At 41.7% G+C, this 20,497-nt stretch overlaps 1 protein-coding gene across 7 annotated transcripts in view; it reads left to right on the top strand.

The window, feature by feature from the left end:
- Window positions 1-20,497, top strand: part of lpp (LIM domain containing preferred translocation partner in lipoma) — a 179,810-nt gene that overhangs the window by 106,178 nt on the left and 53,135 nt on the right. For 6 of the 7 annotated variants that reach the window (XM_028027707.1, XM_028027704.1, XM_028027708.1 and 3 more), the window contains one exon: window positions 2,806-3,393. In XM_028027707.1, the coding sequence (XP_027883508.1) occupies window positions 2,806-3,393 (588 nt within the window). Of the gene's footprint in view, window positions 1-2,805; window positions 3,394-17,464; window positions 17,549-20,497 lie in introns of those variants that run through there. The other variant, XM_028027709.1, reaches the window with a different exon arrangement.

The raw sequence follows: 20,497 nt of genomic DNA, 5'->3' as shown, positions 1-20,497 counted from the left end.
GAGCTTTTTTCAGTCGGTTCCTTTGGGGCTTCCCTCTGACTTAGATTAGATAGGATTTAAACAAAGTTGATGCGTTTTACCAAAACTTGGAATTTTTTTTATCCCTGTGCATGAGGAGGATAACAGATTGATGTATGTTTTCACTGATTTCTTTTTTTTTTGTCAGATTGAGGAAAACCTGCCTATTTGTGACTTGTCTGCACAGCTTTGATCACCTTTGAGGGGGAAGCAATTGCCCCATTTTGGAAGACAAGGCTACAAGTGTTCTTTTCTTCTTTTCTTTTTTTTTTCCTGTTCTTGTGGTGCTGCAAATTTACTAATTGACTCCGAGTTTTGGCTTCAGGCGGTAACCTAATAAGGCCATCCAAGGTTAATGATAGACCTTTTTTAGAATGGTTGAACGTCTGACACCAATATGCGGCGCTGGTGAAAAAAACGCCGTTGGAGAGAGAGACTCGCCGTACGAGTCTCTGACATCTCAGTGAAGCTCTCTGCTGCTTGCTCGCGTTTTTTTTTAGCTGCTATATTTTGTTGGACGCTAGATCGAAATGCTGCAGTCATTCAGGATCTCAGCAGAGGCCTGCTGCTTTACTGCCATCTCTTCCCAGGAACACCAGCGCCACAAATTTCAGTGATTTAACAGCTCCAGCGTACAAGCAGCTGGTGTCAGCAGAAGTGTCGTTTGCCACTGCCAGTCGGCTGTCATAGTATCCTTTGCCAAGCAATTTTTTTCCCTCTCCTAACTCCCCTCTCGCTTTATTATCCATAGATTATAAGGAGCCATGGAGGGGGTAGTTTTTCCGCTGTCCAGGAAGCCTCAACAGCAAAAGCAGCCGAATGAATCATAAAGTTCAGTGGCTCGCAAAAGGATTCAAACTTGTTAAACTTTTTTCTTTTGTTAAGATGGGATTTTGTACATTACAGCACAAGGTAGTGGACAATTGTGAAGTGAGAGGAAATCGATTTGTGGTTTTCAATATTTCTAACACAAGGTGTCCTTACAAACTCTTAAAAAGTTATAAATTCAGGTATCTGAAATCAAGGCCTTAAAATGTCTCAAGCTGTTTTCAAAAAATGTAAGTTAACCTTAAATACTGTAGTCATAGGGGTTACATGGCAGGACTATTTAATCATCTTTAATTATTATTATTTATTAGTTTAAATAATAACACCTTCTTCACTTCCTGAAGGAGGCAACAGGAAGTGGTAGGAGAATGAAGGCTGCTTTTTTTGTGACTTATTGCGTGAACAAACGTATTCACATGTGATTTTAATTGCATTTCTGAGTTAATGGAAACATCACAATTTCAAACTACTGACAAATATTCTAATTTATAACAACTATTATGATAAATACTTGAAATATCGACAAAGTTTTGCATACATTTGTAATGAAAACGTAGCTAAGTGCAAATTTATTGCCGGTGAGCTGGACGATGTTTGCTTTCACCACTGGCTCACTTCTGTTGCTAACCCGTACGATGCTACGTGTGTTGTTTGGTATAAAGCTTGGCACTGCGGGGGTTAAGACTGTAGCAAGGCGTATGCAGTGTGAAAAGCACAAAGCTGCTGCCACCTAAAAGACCCCAGAAATGTCACAGTTTTTGATGCCAAAGCTTCCCAGAAAACGTTCGACACTGCTACTGCTAGCACTTATCAGAGCAGCGTTTGGTGAGACACGAACTCTGAAGTCGGAGGTTTTGTGGTTTTTAAACACAGCGATCTAGCACTTGTCGTACCTGTTGATGGATTTTATTTCAACAAAGTTGCTACTATGTAGGGAAGTACAGCTGAAAAGGACGAGAAAAAGAACATGGAGCTGAAAGAGAATAGAGAGCCACAGATGACAAATGGAGGGGGGAGAAGTATCAAAGGAATGGTAATTAAAGTACCGTTCCGTTCTCGATAGGTTTCCATTCTTTAAAAAAAAAAACATGTAATAAAATTTCTTGTGTATGTTTGTTGCGATACCAGTCTTAAATTCCATTCATAATGGTCTTAAAATGTCTTAAATTTGAGTTGGTGCAACCTGTAGAAAACTTGTAACACAAACAAATCAGAATCGACGGGATGCTAGTCTGTTGCAGCTTCTATCAGGTTTTCTTGTGTTTGTTTCCAGGTTGATGTTTTCAGTATTCACATCTTGGCAAGTTTTCAGCTGTGCCATACAATGCACTGTTTGAGGAAAATCACTATTAAATAAGCCTTAACCCATGTTAATGCTGAATTACCTTCAAATGAGCAAACTTTAAGACAACATCACCTCCTAATGACAAGGTTAAAGCACTTAGCGTTTCGCTTCTTCTTCCACCAATCATGCTATTTTTTTTTTTACTTTGAGACAGTGAAAAGTTTAGTTTTCCACAGCAGCATATCCTTTTATACATGATTCTCAACAGTCTAATGTCAAATATCATGGTTCACGTTTTTTGTGCTGTATGCCGGTTGTATGGCAGCTGTGGGTGGACATTTTTATTATAGTCTGTAATGAATCCTCAACAGGAAGCCTGCTAATAGGAAGCATAACTCGTATGTGACATTACGACTTTGTTGTGGTGCGGGTTTTTGTTTCTCTAACATAAAATCTCTCTCGTTGAACACCGCCAATCACCCAGGTCATGGTAACTCTAAGTGCTGGCATAGAAGCACGTTGGAACAGAAAGCTGCGAATACTCCAGCTCTCTCCTCCAGCACTTAGAATCTGAAAACTAGAAGGGCCAAGGTTAAGAGTTTTATACAGAAATGTCTTGAAAGTGAGTCACTTTGCTCTGAGTTTTGAACCGAGCCTTTTCATTTGTTTTTCAGAACGCCGGCTCCTCGGCCGGCTCTACCCCCAACGCTCCGGTTACGGGTTACAAGCGCATGGTCATCCCCAATCAGCCGCCTCTGACCGCCACCAAAAAGACGATGCCCAAACCCCAACCTCAAGGGGGCGTCTCGTCCGTGCCGCCTCCCTCCATTAGCCCCGTCGCCAGGCCTCAAGGCAACATGTCTCCTCAGCCCGTCCCGGCCTCCTACACCACAGCGTCGACCCCGAGCCAGCCCACCTTCAACGTCCAGGTGAGGTCGGCCCAGCCCGGCCCCCAGCACCAAGCCCCGGCCGGCCACCATTACGGCCAGCAGCTGATCCGCGGCCCCGCTCAGGTGCAGTACATGCCCGCGCAGCCCAGAGGTCCCGACTTTGCGTACGGGCCGCCGCAGCCCGGGTTCTCCCCCATGGCATATCAAGAGCAGCAGTACCCTGGGGGGCCACAGCTGGGCGGAGTTAGCTCCAGGAGGCCCGACCTGGACCCGGCCCCGGCGTACCAACCGCCAGGCCCCAGGAAAACCTACATCACAGATGTTCCCCCAAGCTTGGCTCCGTACACCGCTGGACCAGATGTTCAACCAAAGGTAAGACTCTCACTGAGCTCCAGCACAAACTTGGCTCTGGACCTGGATTATTGCAATCATAACTTAGGCTTATGTAGAATCTTTAAGATGTTATTGAAGACATTCAATCTGATTCAAAACACTTTGGTGTCGATCAATCACGTATATTTGCATAAAGCACATTAAAGCCATAAGATTCAAAGTGTTTTACATCATCAAGTCACAAAAAAGGTCATAAAAACAACATACAGTCACCAACCGAGAAACTGGTTTGTTTGATCTCTGTTTTTTGTTCTTTCTGTCTTTTTCTTTCTTGCTTGCTTTCTTACTCATTCTTTCTTTCTGTCTTGCTCTCTATCATTCTTTCTCTTTCTTTTGCTTGCTTGCTTTCTCACTCTCTTTCTCTCTCTGTGTGTTTCTCTTTTGTCCACTTTTATTTTTTCCAGTACTCTCTGCAGTATGCAAAAAAAAAGACTTTAAAAATGATCAAAATAAAAAACCTGGTAGATGTCACTCTTTCATATGAAAAGCTGTCCTCCAACTGGCTTTCAGTAAACTATTTAAAAAGCAGATTCTTTTCTTTGACTATAGAAATAAAGAAACGTGTAATTTGGGTGGAAATGTTACAAAACAATAGATCGTGTTTGGGACTTTTTTTTTTTTTTTTAATAGAACAGAACTTAATGGAGCGGAATAATAAAAACCCTGTCCTGTTGCTCAGAACGGAGCACGGAGCCACTGAGACATCTATTCACATCTCAACATGCCCAGCCTTCGCCGATCTCTGGAAAGTAGAGGGCCCTTGAGTTTTCTTTAATTCAAGGATTTTATGCTGGTTCAAAAATCCAAACTGGGCCTCTTAGCCTCGGGGAATAGCTCATCAAGGACTGCGCTTTACCAAATACAAATTAGCTTCAGCATTGCAGCAAGTACATTAAAAATAACTCTAATTATATTTGTTCAAAACAAAGAGTCTACATTTTGCTGGAAAAGCTGGCTTTGGTCCCAGTATGATACATTATTTAAAACAAAACAAAACCAAAAAAAAAAAAAAGATAACAAAAGGTGGCATTTAATAGATTTGTAGGAGTCTCTTTGATTTCAGATAAAAGCAATTTGCTAATTTTGCAGACATTGCTTCTGCTCTTTATGTATATATTTGTCTTGCTTTCCCAAGGATGCAGCGAAGCAAGGTAACGCTCCATCGCCAACTCCAACAACCCCCACCTTCTCTGCTTTATTTGCATGCTTTTAAAAATGTCTGGAAACCCAAAATTCAACACACAAAACCATTTGCATCATGGAGTCAACGCCATCTTCAGACTATATCCTCTGATCTGTCGCTGCAAAACTAAGCCGAGATCTTCCGAAAGGGCGATTAGAAAGAAAGCCAACTTCACGATCATCGCTCTGCTCGACCCGATGTTGTGACATGTTCATTACCTTCGACAAACGCCGCTTAATCTGCTTGAAAAGCTCGCTCTTCTGTTAATTTGTTGTGGAAATGAGCCAAAAATACAGTCAATTAAGAGGAACTATTTACCATTTGTCACGATAATAAAAAAAAATTGACCTCCCCCTCTCTTCATGTGAACGGCGGTTTTTACGTAACAGCTCTGTCAGCTGGGGGATCTGTGACTGTGATTGAAGACTTCATTAAAAGGATCATTTCGCATAATTAGGGGTATTCATAGAAGGTCAATTTCATTAGAAGTCCAAGATAAACAGCTCGGATTGGAGACCCATAATCTCTGCACTTTGCTTCACCCCGTGTCGCCCTGAATTGAAGCCTCCACCAAGGTGTGTGTGTGGTGTGTGTGTGTGTGTGTGTGTGTGACGGCTTCATATCCCAACACACTACGAAGGATGCTCACTTTCACCACTGCTTGATCTCCAGTGCAGTTCTTACAGATTTGCCAGCTAACATACCAATTTCTACGAGTCTCTCTGTCTTTTTTTTTTGTTTGTTTTGTTTTGTTTTGTGACATTAGAGGAAAGCTAAGCTGGATGGGAACTTTGTGTAACAGCTTCAGCTTGAGTGACGTTTGACAAGGCGAGGATTATTTTGGAACCGCAGACAGTGAAAGCCCCTCTGGAAGGTCAACCTTGGCTTCAGCTTTCAAGTGCGTTTCACATTTTTCTGCCCTCCGGTTGTGGCCTCCAAGGTTATCATGGTTGACTGAAACCAGCGGCATAACCACAACTGAAACTGAGAAACTGCTTTTGTCAACTGAAATAAATAAAAGCAGTAATTCATGGGGGAAACTAACTGGAATTAAACTGCACATTTATAAAACTAAAACGTACAAGTTATAGACAAAATTATCCTTTTTTTTGTTTTTGTAACTACTTGCTCGCCTTTCAAAATAAAATAATAATATGAAATAAGGAACCTTTAGTCCCATCTCATCAGTCATGTTTTTAATGGTTGATGTTTTGAATTGTGGCATTAGCTGATTTAACTTTGTCCTCCCTCACCGTGTGTGTTTTTTTTTTTTATAAAGTCAAAGTGTAGTTTTGTAGTAAACCATAAAACATTGTAGTTTAGCTTTATGGTTTTCAAGAACCGGCTGGTTGTTCTGTTTGCTAAACTTGAACCCTTTGCACTTGTAAGTTGATCGGGGGTGAACCTTTTCCCGTGTGATGTCATCACCTCAATGGGGGCGACCCCACTTACCCTAAACATGAGAGGCATGGCATGGGCAGGCCTTAAAAGATTTTTAAAAAAACATGCAGGCAGATGGAGTGGAGGGTTACCTGCTCCACTCCAGATCACCAGAGAGAGGCTTGTGCGGCTGGCGCAGAGTTGAAATGTGTAACTACAAAGCGGGAGCCCAAGGCTTCAACAAGATCAAGGCATGTTATCTGCAAGTCTGTGATCTTTACCGTGTAGACACACCTTGAAACAAATTGCACTTGTTCTTTGCCAGTTTTACTCAAACAAATCAACCCATCTTTCTTTTTACGTTTTTCACTATTAGAGATTTTCTGTTAAGAAGAAAAACCATTCCCGTCAGATTGGTTTGGTTTTTTCTGTTGTAAATAACCCTCAGTCTAGCTTAATTTCTTCACTGTGCCATCATAGAGAGAGAGCTCCTCTAAATATAATCTTTCTTTTTTATATAGTCTTCTGGACAGAAATTTCCCTCTGGCAGCAGCATTAAAAACCAATAAATACTTTCTGAGAAAACTCTTAAAGCCGTTCTCTATTTTTTACCACGTCAACAAAGTGAGATTAAAAAAAAGCTGCCTCAAATTCAAGCGTCTTTCATAAACACATGTATTCATTGGTCGTTCAAATGCCGTTTCACATAAAGGACACATTGTCTATTTCTGTCCGGCACTTTCTTTTATGTAGTAACATGCAGTAGCTCTCTGAAAAATCATGCCTGTAGAAAATAAGCCTGTGTGTGGGTGAGTGGCTGGATGTGTTCAGGTAATGAACCTAAGAGTATAATTAGAACATTTTCCAGGCAGTTTCTCGGGGATATTGTCTTGACAGCCCAATTAAAAGCATAAGCGTGATTTCTACCTCTTTTTTTGTTGTTGTTTTAAAGCAAACCAGCTTATGTTAGACAATTAATACTCCAGTTATACCTCAGTGCTCTCTGTCTTTATTTTTTTTTCTGTGCTCCTCCTACACTTCAAGAATATTTTAATATATGCAGAAAAGTCAATTTTTTTACATCCTGTGGAGTTTTCAGTTCAGTTGGACAAGATCTATGTCAAAGATTTTTTTTTTGTCCATGTTTCTAACAATACAGTCAACCCACAGGATAACCCAGTATTGAGAAAACACTGCTTAAGTTAAATAACTTTTTATGTTTTCAAAAATGATAAACTGTGTAGTCAGTGTACAATAACCCAGTACTGTGAATTTTATGCTTGTTCAATTTAAAATGGTGTTTATACTGTAAAATGGACTGAAAATGCTTTCTTTTGTATCTTCACAAATGGAGTGAAAGTTTAATAAATCTTACACTATGTTTCATAGAAACTGTTCAGTTTTAGTAAGAGCCAGGTAATCTTTATGTAGCGTGTGTGGTTTTGATTTTGAACCAGTAATTTTCAATAAAGCCCAGGCACATTAAAATGTGCTGATAAGAAGCTCTGAAGCAAATGTCAACATTAGCATCATTAGCGGCTAACAGTTGGCTAATTGTGGCGTTCTTATAATGCAGATAAAGCTTTTCTATTGTTTTTCTACAGAGTACACACAGTGCTAGTTAGTGTGAGCCGCCTTTGTTAGACGACTCAGCACAACGCGGACACTGGAAAACTATTTCCTGTCTTACTTCAAAGTAAGAGTGTAAAACTTAGCTACATGGTACGAAGCTGAAGGCGCTCACCTTTAGAGTTTGTTTCCTAATCGAATTAATATGCCCATAGCAACTTGATGCTACTTTGAGTCAGAGTTGATATTTCTCAGACATATTGTGCAGTTTTGGTGTCATGAAGTTTTGTCCTCTTCTACAGCATGACACTTTTTTGAACTTGACTTTTTGAACATAATAGTTCAGACAATAAAGATGGCAACCTGTCTGATGAGAATGTGTCTGATGTAACAATCTCTGTTTTTTGGAGTCTCACATGAAAAGGAGTTGTGTTTTATTTAAATAACGTATTACTATTTACATGAGAGAAATGAGAGTGAGATTTTTCTGTAACATGGTGTCTACAGATTTCAGTTTAGCTATGCTAATCTGATGACACCACTGGTTGAGCTATCGCTATACTGGGTTGAACACATTTAAGTATTTGTATCCATTTTCACCATTCCCCTAAATAGTTCTGCTTGTACATTAAGGCTGTGAAAAAACGTAATTACTAAAATCAGACATGAAATTGTGTGATAAGTGGAGTGTGAGCAGCGCTCTGGTAATGCACAATTAAGGGCACCACATAAGGCAGTTCCAGCCTCTCACCCTGCAGCTCATGTTAGTTAAGAATACTAAATCTGTGGCTCATATCAGTTGACTGACTGACCGCCTTGTAATGATGCGGCGCACATTCTCCTGTAGGATCCTCACGAGTTTTTCCTGCTCCGAAGCGGGTCGAGCTCCGCGACGGGGATCAGTTAGGCTCTCCTGGCATTCGGCATGTACTGTATGTGGTGCTGTTTAAAATTACTGCTGTGCCACCGACCATGTTGTCAAATCACTCGGTACATGGTGGTGGTCCCCAGTGGATCTGTTTACTGACTGCTTTATAGAGAAAAGGTCACTCTGCTGGACCTGATCCTTGAAGTCTGTAACTCGATGTGGGTCTGTTTATAGGCGCCTTTCTCATAGCAACACATCAGCGGTTGCTTCCATGTTTAAAACAGTTTTGCTGCTCATCAACGGACCTCCAGCGTCAATAGAGTCATTAACGAGAGAGATCGGAGCCAGGAGGGCCAACGCGGAGTTGTGTTACTCAAAGATTTTAAAGTAGCATTGCTGCAAAACTTTTCCTGTTTAGCAGAAATTAGCACGCATGGAGTAAATTGCTGTCTCTGATGGATAAAGGTTTTAAAAGGATTAGGGTTTTCTCCAAGTTTATGAAGCTAGTACAGATCTACCCCTGCTGTTGATCACTGCTGGTTAGCCACTTGAAACATGATACTAAACTTTACCCTCCCTTTCAAGAAAAGAATTTAACAGTAAATAAATGTTAGAAGCAACAATAGCACATATACGGATGAAATAGTTGTGAAGTTGCTTTGTAACTATTTATGTTATAGTTTCTAGCATATACTAATAAATTCTTAATATCGAGTTTTAATGTCTTATTGAGAGAGCTCTAGACGTATTCAGAAAAGGACTTTTGATGATGGGAAATTAGAATATTTTCTAACATAAAATAATGTTATTTTATGTTAACATAAAATAACATAACAGATAATATAATATATATTATAGATAATATATATAAGGTATATATAGTATACCTTATATAAAAAGTATCTTAACAGAGTAGAAACCAGCATGAATCCCATTAACCTGAGAAGTTTAGTTAAAGTCAGATTTCAGTTTTTGCAGTGTACTCTACACTTTTTACTAGTATTGCAGCACAAATGTTATGAAAATGAAGAATCTGGATTTCCCTGATGCAGTTCAAGAGCAAAGTGACACCACTCACACACACCCCCGCATCCCCACACACACACAAAACCCTGACTTGTGGGGTCAGTGTGTTGAGCTAAAGTCAGAATTTCTAAGGATCCTTTAAAGTCTGACGACAGTAGGAGTGTAAAAGCAGATGAAGTCAGCTGTGTGACAAACTGCAGATTGGTTTCCTCATCAGCCTGTTGATTTCACTCTGGAGGTTCTGAGCTTAATGTCACGTTTGGATTACTCAGCTGCCGATTGGCCGCTTCACTCCCCACCGTGGAGTGTTTTTTCTTTTAGGTGTTTGTCACTCTGCCTGCTCTTAAATAACGCCCTCCCTGCCGTCCCGTTCACCTCCTGACCCTGTGAGACAAACAGCAGAGCTGCTAAATAACCCACCGGATCGATAGCTGTCATTGCAGCCCAGTGAGCTGGAGCGATCTGAAGTATCCCAGCTGAGTTTGTTCTTGGCTGACCAGCTCTGCTCCTGTGTCTGCAGAGGAGAGAAGCTGACTTTTGTCTCGTTGGGCTGCGAAGGTTTTGATCTGAACAAAACTCTTCTAATGAGTGGATTATCACGCATCTCTTTAAATTCCATATGAACTTTTGTTGTTTTTAGAAACCTTGACTGCATTTGTAGTTCATGTCTGACATGTGAATATAGTAGACTAAATGAGAAACAAAGTGAGAATAAATGACAAAAATAAAAGTTTTGAAACCTACGGAAAGCTGATTTACATTAAATTAAATCACACAAGTGGAAGCCACCTATTTAAATAATTGAAACACTACACTTGGCTGCGTTTGCCACTAAAAACATCTTGTGTTCATTTTACAGTGTTCTTTTTAGTGATATTATAATAATTATGTGATTGTTTGTTGCTGTGGTCCCTCTCGGTTTAGTTTGGGATTTTTTCTGCGGGTGTAGAAGCGGACTTAAGGGTGTTGACTTGTTCTCTCTTCTTCCTCTCTTATCTCCTTGTTTCACTTTAAACCATCTCTGTCTGTTGCAACTGAAATAAATTCCAAACAATTTCTACTTAAGTTTCTTATATATATCAAGTGGAGCAACATGGCAAAAGTTGTAATGCTCCACTTGTGAAAGTAAATCTGCTGCGCCACTCAAACGGCTCATAATGCCACACCGGCCGACAGGACGTAAAGAAAACAACAACAAAAAAACAACGGCTTATCTGAATCCCAGTCAAATTTTAAATCCTCCACACAAACATGAGGATTGTTGTGCCACTTTTCTGTAAAAGTGATCTGCTGTGTCCCCAAAAAGCAAACTTAAGAAAAGGTCGGTCATGAATTTGTTTGTAATTTATTTAAACAAAATGTGTCCCGTCTTTGTTGCGCTTCACAAATTTTCCCCGCTTGCCACATTAGATCTCGTTAAAACACACGGAAATTTGCCTGTTATAGAGAAACGTGACAAAATCTAGAAAAATGTATCGTTTTAGATGTAGCTTAAAATAAACAGGAATCTTGTGTAAACTGTATTTGACCGCGATAATCCACATGCAGACACATTAACTACTCCATATGACTAGAAGCAGGCTTCAAACTTGTAAAGCCCCAACCAAACCCATCTTCCTCTGTATGAACAGTGTCCCCTGTTGGCTCTTCATGTGCATACACCCCCCCACCCCCACCCCCTACTACCCCAATCAGAGCAAAGCTCACAAACAAGTCCCCCTGTTGTTTGCGGAGAGTTGCAGAAACTTTCTTCCTCCCTGAGCTCCTCACATCCTCCTCCTGCCCACAAATAGGGGGGGTTTTATTCCTCCCCCGGGTTGGAGACTCTGAAACGTGTGCACTTTCTAAACTTCTTCTCTTTTTTTTTTCTTCCACATCTCCGTCTAATCAAGGAAGCGTCCCCTCTCCCCCCTCTGAGGTGTTGGCTGTTGGGTCAGACTGTCATCCAGATGATGTTTAGAGGTGCGGAGTGACACGGATAAATCATGGTTTTATTTTGGCGAGGAAGTGAAATTACACAGGAGGTGGACGGCGGCGCGGATCGCAGAAGGGAAGCGCTCGTTGCCAGGACATGGACTTGAGGAGACTGACCCGTGCGGGCCGTCATTATGTCCGCCGCACGGGGCCTTAAATATAGATCCCAGGTTCCCAGATGAGGCCGGAGCCGGACGGAGGCGCGGCTCTCTCGCCCAAAACCAGGAAAACCTGCATCCTGTTTTAATATGGCGTTTGCAGCAGTTCACAGGACTGTAATGGTACACCGAGAGGCGCCAAATAAGTTTTATCTCAGTCCCGGCAATTTGTGCAGTCATTTGTTGTTGTGGTTGTTTTTTCTGGGGGTGTTTTTTCTCCCCAGATTGCTCGTGGCACCCCTCTCTCTTCAACTCTCTCTGATTTTCAAATATCTGTTTGCAGGGGGATGTGTCAGTTCTGAACAGATGACCTAGTTTTTATGCACGCACCATCTTCCATGCGTAGAAAGACCCTTGTACACACGTTCCGTGTCTCGCGAACGCGCCCGGGTCGATCATGCTATGTGATTTCTGTTAACGCCACAGATTTCAGCTTCTGTGGGGAAAAAAACCCCATAAAAACCCGTCAGTTATAGAATCGGTTAATTTTTAATTATCTGCTCTGTACACAGCTGCTCTACGGTTGACTGATATATATATATTTTTTTCTTCAGCACTTAATTGGAGCTGAAACAGCATGACCTATTTTGTTTGGAGAGAATGTATACTTTATCTGCGCCTCCTCAGAACGTGGCCCTGAGCTTAATTTTTGCAGCGCTGTAATGGTTCTCCTCAAAGTGTAATGCAGCGCAGATTACTCATAACCTGTTTAGCATTGCAGGCAAGCAAATTCATCAACTGGATTACATAAAGCCACAAATATATTCAGACCCCCTTTTGTGTGCATTTGCATGAAATGAATCGATAATGCGGCTGATGGAAAAGTGACGGGGCAGCTTTAGCTCGGGAAATTATGCTGTTTAGTTTTGCATCTCAAGTGGCGCACCTGCAATCAGAAGGGCGAGTGGGTTCCCTGTTCGTCTGAAATGTGCCTGGTCAGGCTTCTGACTGAGTCACGGCGCCACTTTTTTGTGAAAGTGATCTGCTGTGTCACCGAAAAGCAAACTTAAACAAAAGGACGCCCGTAAAACTGCAGCATTGGCTCAAGTAAAGCCATTCTCTGTACATTTATGGACCCGGATTTCAGCCTTGTAACCCCCCCAAAGTCGAAGTGAAAAGCATAAATAAATGAGTAGTCATGTCAAAGTAAGATTCATATGCCTTCCAGTAAAAAACATAAAAAATCTCACTTTATTACAAATTATTTACACTTGAAATTCAGCCAGATTTCAAGAATTCTCACAAACATTTCATTCATAACTAAATATATAAATGCTGTTATTGATAAATAGTTAATAAATATTCCATAAAGTAAGTGTTCCCATATATATATATATATATATTTATTATAAATTATTATATATATATATATTTATTTATAAATTTATTATTGTATGAGAACATAAAGGAAAAAGACACTGGGGGAAAAAAACTAAGTTAAAAAATAAAAGTCCATGAAATACGTAGAGTAGCTTTACAAAATGTCACAAAACATTATGAAATGAAAAAATGAACTGCGAATTAAATGTGTAAACATTTTTTAAAAAAATTTAAAAAACATGCTGATGGAAGGGTGATGACGTGGGCTTGCTTTGCCACTTTGCAGAATCAATCATGTGGGCCTCTGGAGTCAAACATGAAGTGAACTGTGTGACGGCTAAAGCTGAGACCACAGTAATGGTGGCATCAGTGGACCGGTGATGCCAGAATTCATTGGAAAGTAATAGAAACGACCTGATTGGACCTTAATGTCATTGTCCAACGTTTGATGTCAACAAACACCTTTAAAAGGAAGAAACGCATAAAATTTCACCAGTGATGTCAGAAATTGTGAATACTGCAAGTACAAGTCACCAAATCAGAAGCTAACTTCAGCTCCGTATAATACAGAAAGAATGACTCGCAGATGACAAACCTAGGCATGCTAGCTGCCAGCCTATCCAATGCTAACGCTAGCCTATCCATGCTAGTGGCCAGAATGAAGCGGGTCACCAGGCATGCTAGTCACTAGCTTCTCTAATGCTAAGGCAAGTGAGTAATTTTCTCATTTCCCAAGCCGGCCACTCACCTCTGGCGGTTGCTCAGTTGCTGGGGCCGGAGTATAAATGATCATATCTGTAGCTGGCTTTGGAATGGATATAACCTCATGCGACAGGGAAGTAGCCACTGCTGGGTGCACAAGAGCCTTAATTTAGGCACTGATACCACACCATAGGGGTGTGGTATCATAGGGCTCGTGCAATTTCACTGTACTGAATACCTCTTCAGTGCTGTTTATTCTCTTATTATTCCTCTTAGGAAGTTCCTAAGAGGAATAATATTGCTGAAATGCTGGACTTACAAAGCGGTGTGCTCGGAATCTCCAGCAATCAGCACAAGCGTCCTGAAGTGCTGTGTTTTCTTTAACTTGACATAATGAGTGGTTTTATGTTGCTCATCCAAGTTTCAGTTTCCCCCGAGGACGGACCAGATGATTGGTGTTTTCGTCCTAATGAAAGGCTCAAATTAAGAGCGGATCGGACGTTCGGTTGTCGACACACACAGAGACGTGCAGGAAGCGCGCAGAAACTCCCCGGAACGGAGAGTGGGCCCGATCCAGCAATCCTTTCATTGTTGTGGTAAAACGGAGTCGCCTAAGCTGCTGTAATCGCTCGTTTAGTGTTGCGGCAACAAATACGTATTTTTAGACGTTTTCAATCCAATAATAAAGGTCCAATCCCCTCATGAACCCTCACTAATGCAGTGGTCCGTTTGCTTGTTGCTGGGTTTTATTATTACCCCTTAATAGGCCTTATTTGCTTTTTCAGGGCTGTCTGTCCATTTCAGATAATTCCATTGTGATTTGGGGAGACAAAAGGAAGCGGAATGTCAGATTGAGCCGACTGAAGCTTGACTTAAAGCTGCAGCTCCATTGACAGTAAAGAGCATTTTCCATTGTGAAGTCCATCATCATTTAATCTGTGGATAAATATGGCTGCGAGTGATTATGTCTCCCTGAGTTTGTGCTGATGGTGCACGAGAATGTTTAGCCGTTATTAAAGGTAAGGCGGCTGCTTGAGGTTTGAAGTGCAGTTTGGCATTGGTGAGCAGAACAGAGGCACTATGAGGCTGATTGATGGCTGCAGGTATACAGACACAGATTAGGGTTTAGCTGTTGTTCATTGGGACTCTGCTTCCTCTCTTGTTGCTGTCACATTCAGCTTAGTGGGGTTTTTTGTTGGTGTTGTTGTTTATCCAGCTGCTTGATCTCATTGTTGCATCTGGACAAAGAAAAAGAAGAAAAAAATCGACCTAATTAGGAGGGTACAACTTTTAAGTCATCAAAATGTTACTGTCCATGACAACGTAGGCCTTCGTCAGTCAATAAACCTGAGCGAACTGTTTTGAGCATGCATCTACCATTATTAGACGGCCAAGAAAATCAAGTCAACAAGTAGCAAAGGTTGTTTTTGACCTTTTTCTATCAAAATGGGACACTAGATTATTGGAATTTTGAAAAAGAGTTTACTACCAATGTTTTTTAAATGTTCTTTGTTAGTGGCAGGACTCTAAAATGTTTCATTCTTGCGTCCACATGGAAAAACCTTTTAGGTGCCTGGAAACAAAACTTTTTAATACGTGGTATACAAAACAATTCTCATATAGGGTCATTTCTACACATGATGACACACAACCCACCTCTTAACCTACATACACACACCAACGTTTCCATCCATAATCCAAACAGTTATGCTCTTCGTCATCTTTGCCGTGTGTATTTCTTTAGCAGCACTTCTGTTCCACATACAGGCCTACCATTTTGTTTGGATTTGTTTTGTGTAGTTCATGACTTTTCTGGGAAAATATGAGGTATTTTAGAAATGACACCTTGGTACATTTGGAATAATTATGATTTCTTTTGGACAAGGCCTAAGAGGCACAAGTTAATAGCAACTTCCCATGTTACTGTACCTTCAGCCGCTACAGACCAACACACACAAACACATGACGACCAACCACGCATGACCGTAGTTACTCGTAAGGTCAATTTAGAGAGACCAATTGACCTAACCCATGTCCTCCAAGAACATTTGTTCCTCACGGTGAGTTGAAAGGTCTCAACACATAAGGGGGTCTGAATTTCACCCACCAAAATTAGACCCGTGGTCCACATCAGGAAGTAGCTGTAAACCTTTAACAACTATGGGGTAATAAGTAAGGGGTAATAAAGGATTGCAGAGTGAATATGGTACAAACCTCCCCCAAAAAACAAGAATCTTAGTTTTGACCAGGGATGCGCAGAGTGCAGCCCAGGCAGAGGCCATGTGTGGCCCCTCAACTGCAGTTCAAGAATGGTAGAAATTTGGCCCTCCAACAGATGGAGCCGATGCAGCCGCATGCTTCTGATTTTCACTGAGCCACTTATCTTCAATTTTCTTATTTAGAAAAGGTTCGGTGCAACACAAATACAAAGTATATTTCTTTTGTAAGCCATGTTTTTTTTGTTGTTTTTATTTTACTTAAAAACAGACTTAAACACAAATTTGTTGAAAGACGGCACACGTTTTCAAACAAAGTTCTTGTCATCGTTGCTGGGAATAAAGCCAAAAAAAAATTTTCCTGACCTAAAATATAACAAATATAAAACAGTAAAATATAAAACATTTACAAAACTTTATTCAGTTAGACATCTGAGACCCCATAATAATTAATTTTCTGAACAAATCAGACTATCATGTTTAGTTAAAATCTTGAATGTAATTTATTACAGAGCAGTTGAAAAGAATGTCAAAATAAAACAATTTTAGTTGATGCTTAGGAAATGAACATTCACTTTACACTGTCAACTTTAAACAAAACACAGTTATAGCTTAAAGTTTAAAGCAAGGGGAGAAATGTTTTGATGTCGCATCCCCATAAAGTTGACTTGTTTGTATAACAACCTCACAGTGAACCACACGCACACACACACACACACACACACACACACACACACACACACACACACACACACACACACACACACACACACACGCACACACACACACACACACACACACACACACACACACACACAGCAGTCACCATGTTTTCACCTTTAAGGGTAATACTGTTCAAAAGTTTGCCCAAAAGGTCAGTATCTTTTTCACTTCTAAAAGAAACCAACAACTTTTAATGACTCCAGAATGGTTTTGTTCATGTTTGCCATGTAAAAAAGGAGAATACCCACGTTTAAAGGTCTTAAATAAGTTAGTAACAGTCATGATGGTGATCATTTAAATATATTTGTGAGAATTAAGGATTTGTGCCTTTATATTATTTATAGACTCCCAGTGAACTGAACATGGATGACTTTATTGCTTCTAATGACTGCCAAAGTCAAGATGACTGCTTATGTTATAATGGCCGCCGTGTTTCTGTCATCTGCTCACCTCACAGGAGCACAATATCAATGTTCTGTTCAGGGTCTGGACGCTGCTGACCTTGATTGAAGAAAATTAATAGATGCTGGTTATCCCATTGACTTCCTTGAGACATGATGTTTTTCTCATGTCACATGATTACAGAGTGAGTCATCACTTACTAAAACACTTGTCCGGACTGTCCAAACCTACAGCTTATTATGTACAACTGAGTCAAACTCCAATCACCTTGCATATGGTCCCCATGTTTGCCTGCTCTGACCCCCCCTGCCTACAAGTGCTGATGTTAGTGGCCTGAACCTCTTGCTCAGACCTACTACTTCCCAAAGCGATGGCTTCATGTAAAGAAACCTTCCTTTTAAATGAACGGCAGTTTTTACAAAGAAAACTATCGTGTGTGAAAAGGTAAAATTGTCTTTTTGGCTCTTAAACTAGCAATTCTTTTTCATTGTAGCCTAAAGAGAGACACTTTGGGGGCCAGGAGGATTGCAGCAAGGTTGAGTCAGAAAATCCAGGATCAAAACTCCAAACAAAGGATATTGCTGTAGACACAGAGTGCTGTTTTCAACTAAAGGTAGAAGAAGAATCATAGTCGGGATCTATCACAGTTCCTTTTGTCTCTATTGGCCCCTGTTACATCTTGACAAGTTATAACTATTACTGGGATGGGCACGTTTTTCTTCCCCCATCTCCCATCACAGCCGGTGTTTTAATGGGCGACGGGCAGCAGGTTTAGTCCTGGATGTGGATCAGAGATGTTTTGAATCATCATCAAACACAGAAACTAAGTAGGCAGGGCCGTGCAGAGACATTTGGAGGGGCAAGTGCTAAGAGTTAAAAGGGGCACATAGGGCAAATCTTAAAGGGGCAGTATTGTGGGGTTTCCTGACACATACAATCATTTTATAGCACAATGAAGTAACTATGTTACCTTCAGTTGTTATAAAAATGCTGTATTTATTAAATATGACTTAAAATAAATTTTATTTTGTAATTTAACACCTTGAAATTGGGCTTCTGTCTCTTTAAGAAGCTCCTGTTCTTTCTGACACTCCGCCTCCAGAAAGTCAACACAACATTAACTTTTAACCCTTTATTGTTTTACCAGCGTTGTACCGAGAAGTAGCTGAATAATGAGCTCTGCAGATGCTCAGTTCCACCAGATGTTTGCTAATTGCTGCTGGCTAGTCTGAAGGAGCTGAGTGAGGGAGTCTTGGGTGAGTGCTGCTCTGTGAGCCGGACGTTTGGAAGCTTGGAAACTGCAGCTCCGAGGTTGCGACGCTGGGTTCACTCAGTCATTTTGCACAGGTGAATGGTTGCCAAGGGAGATGAAAGGATTTCTCAAACATGCTTGAAAGAATCAAAGCAACACTTTTAGATGAGGGAATAAAATTATAACATGATGTAAAGCTAAAAGAAAAGAGTCAGTTTTACATGATATTGCCCCTTCCTGATTCATCATCTTGATTTATTTAGCTGTCGCAGGTTTGGCAATACGCTGCCAAACCATTAGCGTATTGCTGTACCAAATTGTTGGTACAGTAATTCAGGCTACTGATTACGTAACACTTTTAGACGTGAAATGCTCCCGGCCAAATTTTTCTATTACAGTGAAGTTTCTACAGCAGTAACTTCTGTTCTTGACCGATCACGTCCTGTCTTCAGCTCCACTTCCTTTGGGTTGAAGCGGAGCGGAGAGAGACCCGTGAGTTGCGTTGTGGTGACAGTCCAGATCTGTACGTCCCTGTCGAGCCGCACAGTTGGGGCAGTGAGGTGTAAAACAGGGTCAGCTTCTCGTTGCGTTGCCCTCCTCCGTTGCACCTCTGATGCTCTGTGAGCAGCAGTTGTTGTCACTTTGGTGGGAAAACAGAGGCCCTGAGGTTTGGATCCTGGCAGGACAGTCAGGGCATCAGGTGAGAACATCTCACGAGCAAAACCCCTCCCTCCGCCACCCCTCTCCCTCCAGCTTTCTTCCCACCCACTTCCACTCCAGCACTCACTTAATCACTCTTGACACAATGCCAATTCCACATTGAGCGCTCCTCACAGCTTTATTCATAGACTCGGCAGCCGGGCAGCGACCAGCTCCCAGAGTCCGTCATTACGCATCGAGCAGCGGCCGCTTTCACATCTTATTGTTGTTTTTTGATTACAAGTGCTCTGGCATTTACAAGCCTCTGAAGCCTCGGTCCGTCCGAGGGCGTTCGGCGGCCCATCAGGATGTCTTTCAAGGAGGATCACTGCTGATGAAAGAAAGCAGACGGATGACCTGAACCCTTTCTACCCCCCTTCTGCCTCTTCAGACTCGTTGTACATAAGAGAAGACAACAGGTGCAGCTGTTAACCCAGTCACTGCTAAATTTAAGCCCCAACTTCAATGAAACCGGGGCCCGAGTGTCCTGAGGGCGCAGGCAAAACAATTTACCGAACCAAGCCAGACATAACTGGAAAAGAAACTCGCGCCCGCCGCACGCACAGCTGCCTTACAGCTCCCATTGTTGTCTCTGAAAAGCCGAACAGAAGCCGCGAAGCAATCATAAAACACGCAGGGAAGCAATTTCTTTCTCGTATTCAAGTGAAAAATTATTCCATGCTGTCACAAAAGACTCCCTAACAAGGTGCTTTAAACTCTCTGGCAGAGCGCTGCTGCGGGGCGGCGGAGAGCTGGATAAGATATAAATGAAGCTTAAAGTCAAGAGCCTGTTTCTGGTAATGGGTGCATTTCGTTTGCTCTCCAACCCGCTTTTGATGTGGAGCGAAGATTAACTGTGTTCAACTGTCTACTTGACTGTCTTAAATTAACAGGACGGGTTGACAGCCGCAGACCTTCTGCGAGGCGACGGGAACTCTAAAAGAGATTTACAGCGTTTCTCCTTTGTGCGGCTTGTGCCACGCGTCTATTTCCGGCGCGTGGCACCTTTTGGTCAGTGAGCAGTTTCTAAGAAAAGCCGCGGCATTTAAAGGTGACAACAAAGAAATACTGGAGCACTGACGAGAGCTCCCCTTTCATCTCTCACTAATCCTCCCATCATGCGATCCGAGCTAATAACGGCTGAGCGGGGCGCGGGGTGCCAAGGAATCCCGGCCCAGCTGCTTTCTAGAAAGAAAGTGCTCCTACAGTGCAGACACGCTCCTCCGTCCGACATGTTGATCCCTCACAGCTAATGAGGCCTACTGTCTGAGCTTCCTTTATCAGCGGGGCCGCATCCTGAGCCGGGCCAAGCAGCAGCCATGCGTCATAAAGTTTACACTCCGAGATCCATGGTGGGCAGTAAGCAGAGCTGAGCGCTTTTCACTCCCTCTGGATATAAAGTACAGATAGATGGTCTATGCTGTGAATTGGAATACCTCTGTATTCTATTATTCAGGTTCTACACATACAGTGAGTCTGATTGCAGAATATCATGTCTGTGCATTTGATGCTTTTGGACTGATGTTGGCTCAAATCCCTTTGGAGCCAAATTTGGATTTCCAGCAGACGTATTTCCAGTGGTGGGAGAGGACTGAACTATTAACGTCAACT

Source organism: Xiphophorus couchianus, chromosome 9 (genome assembly GCF_001444195.1).
Source record: "Xiphophorus couchianus chromosome 9, X_couchianus-1.0, whole genome shotgun sequence".
NCBI classification, from domain to species: Eukaryota; Metazoa; Chordata; class Actinopteri; order Cyprinodontiformes; family Poeciliidae; genus Xiphophorus; species Xiphophorus couchianus.
The sequence above is the reverse complement of the archived record's forward strand: the minus strand, read 5'-3'. Positions and strand labels throughout refer to the sequence as shown.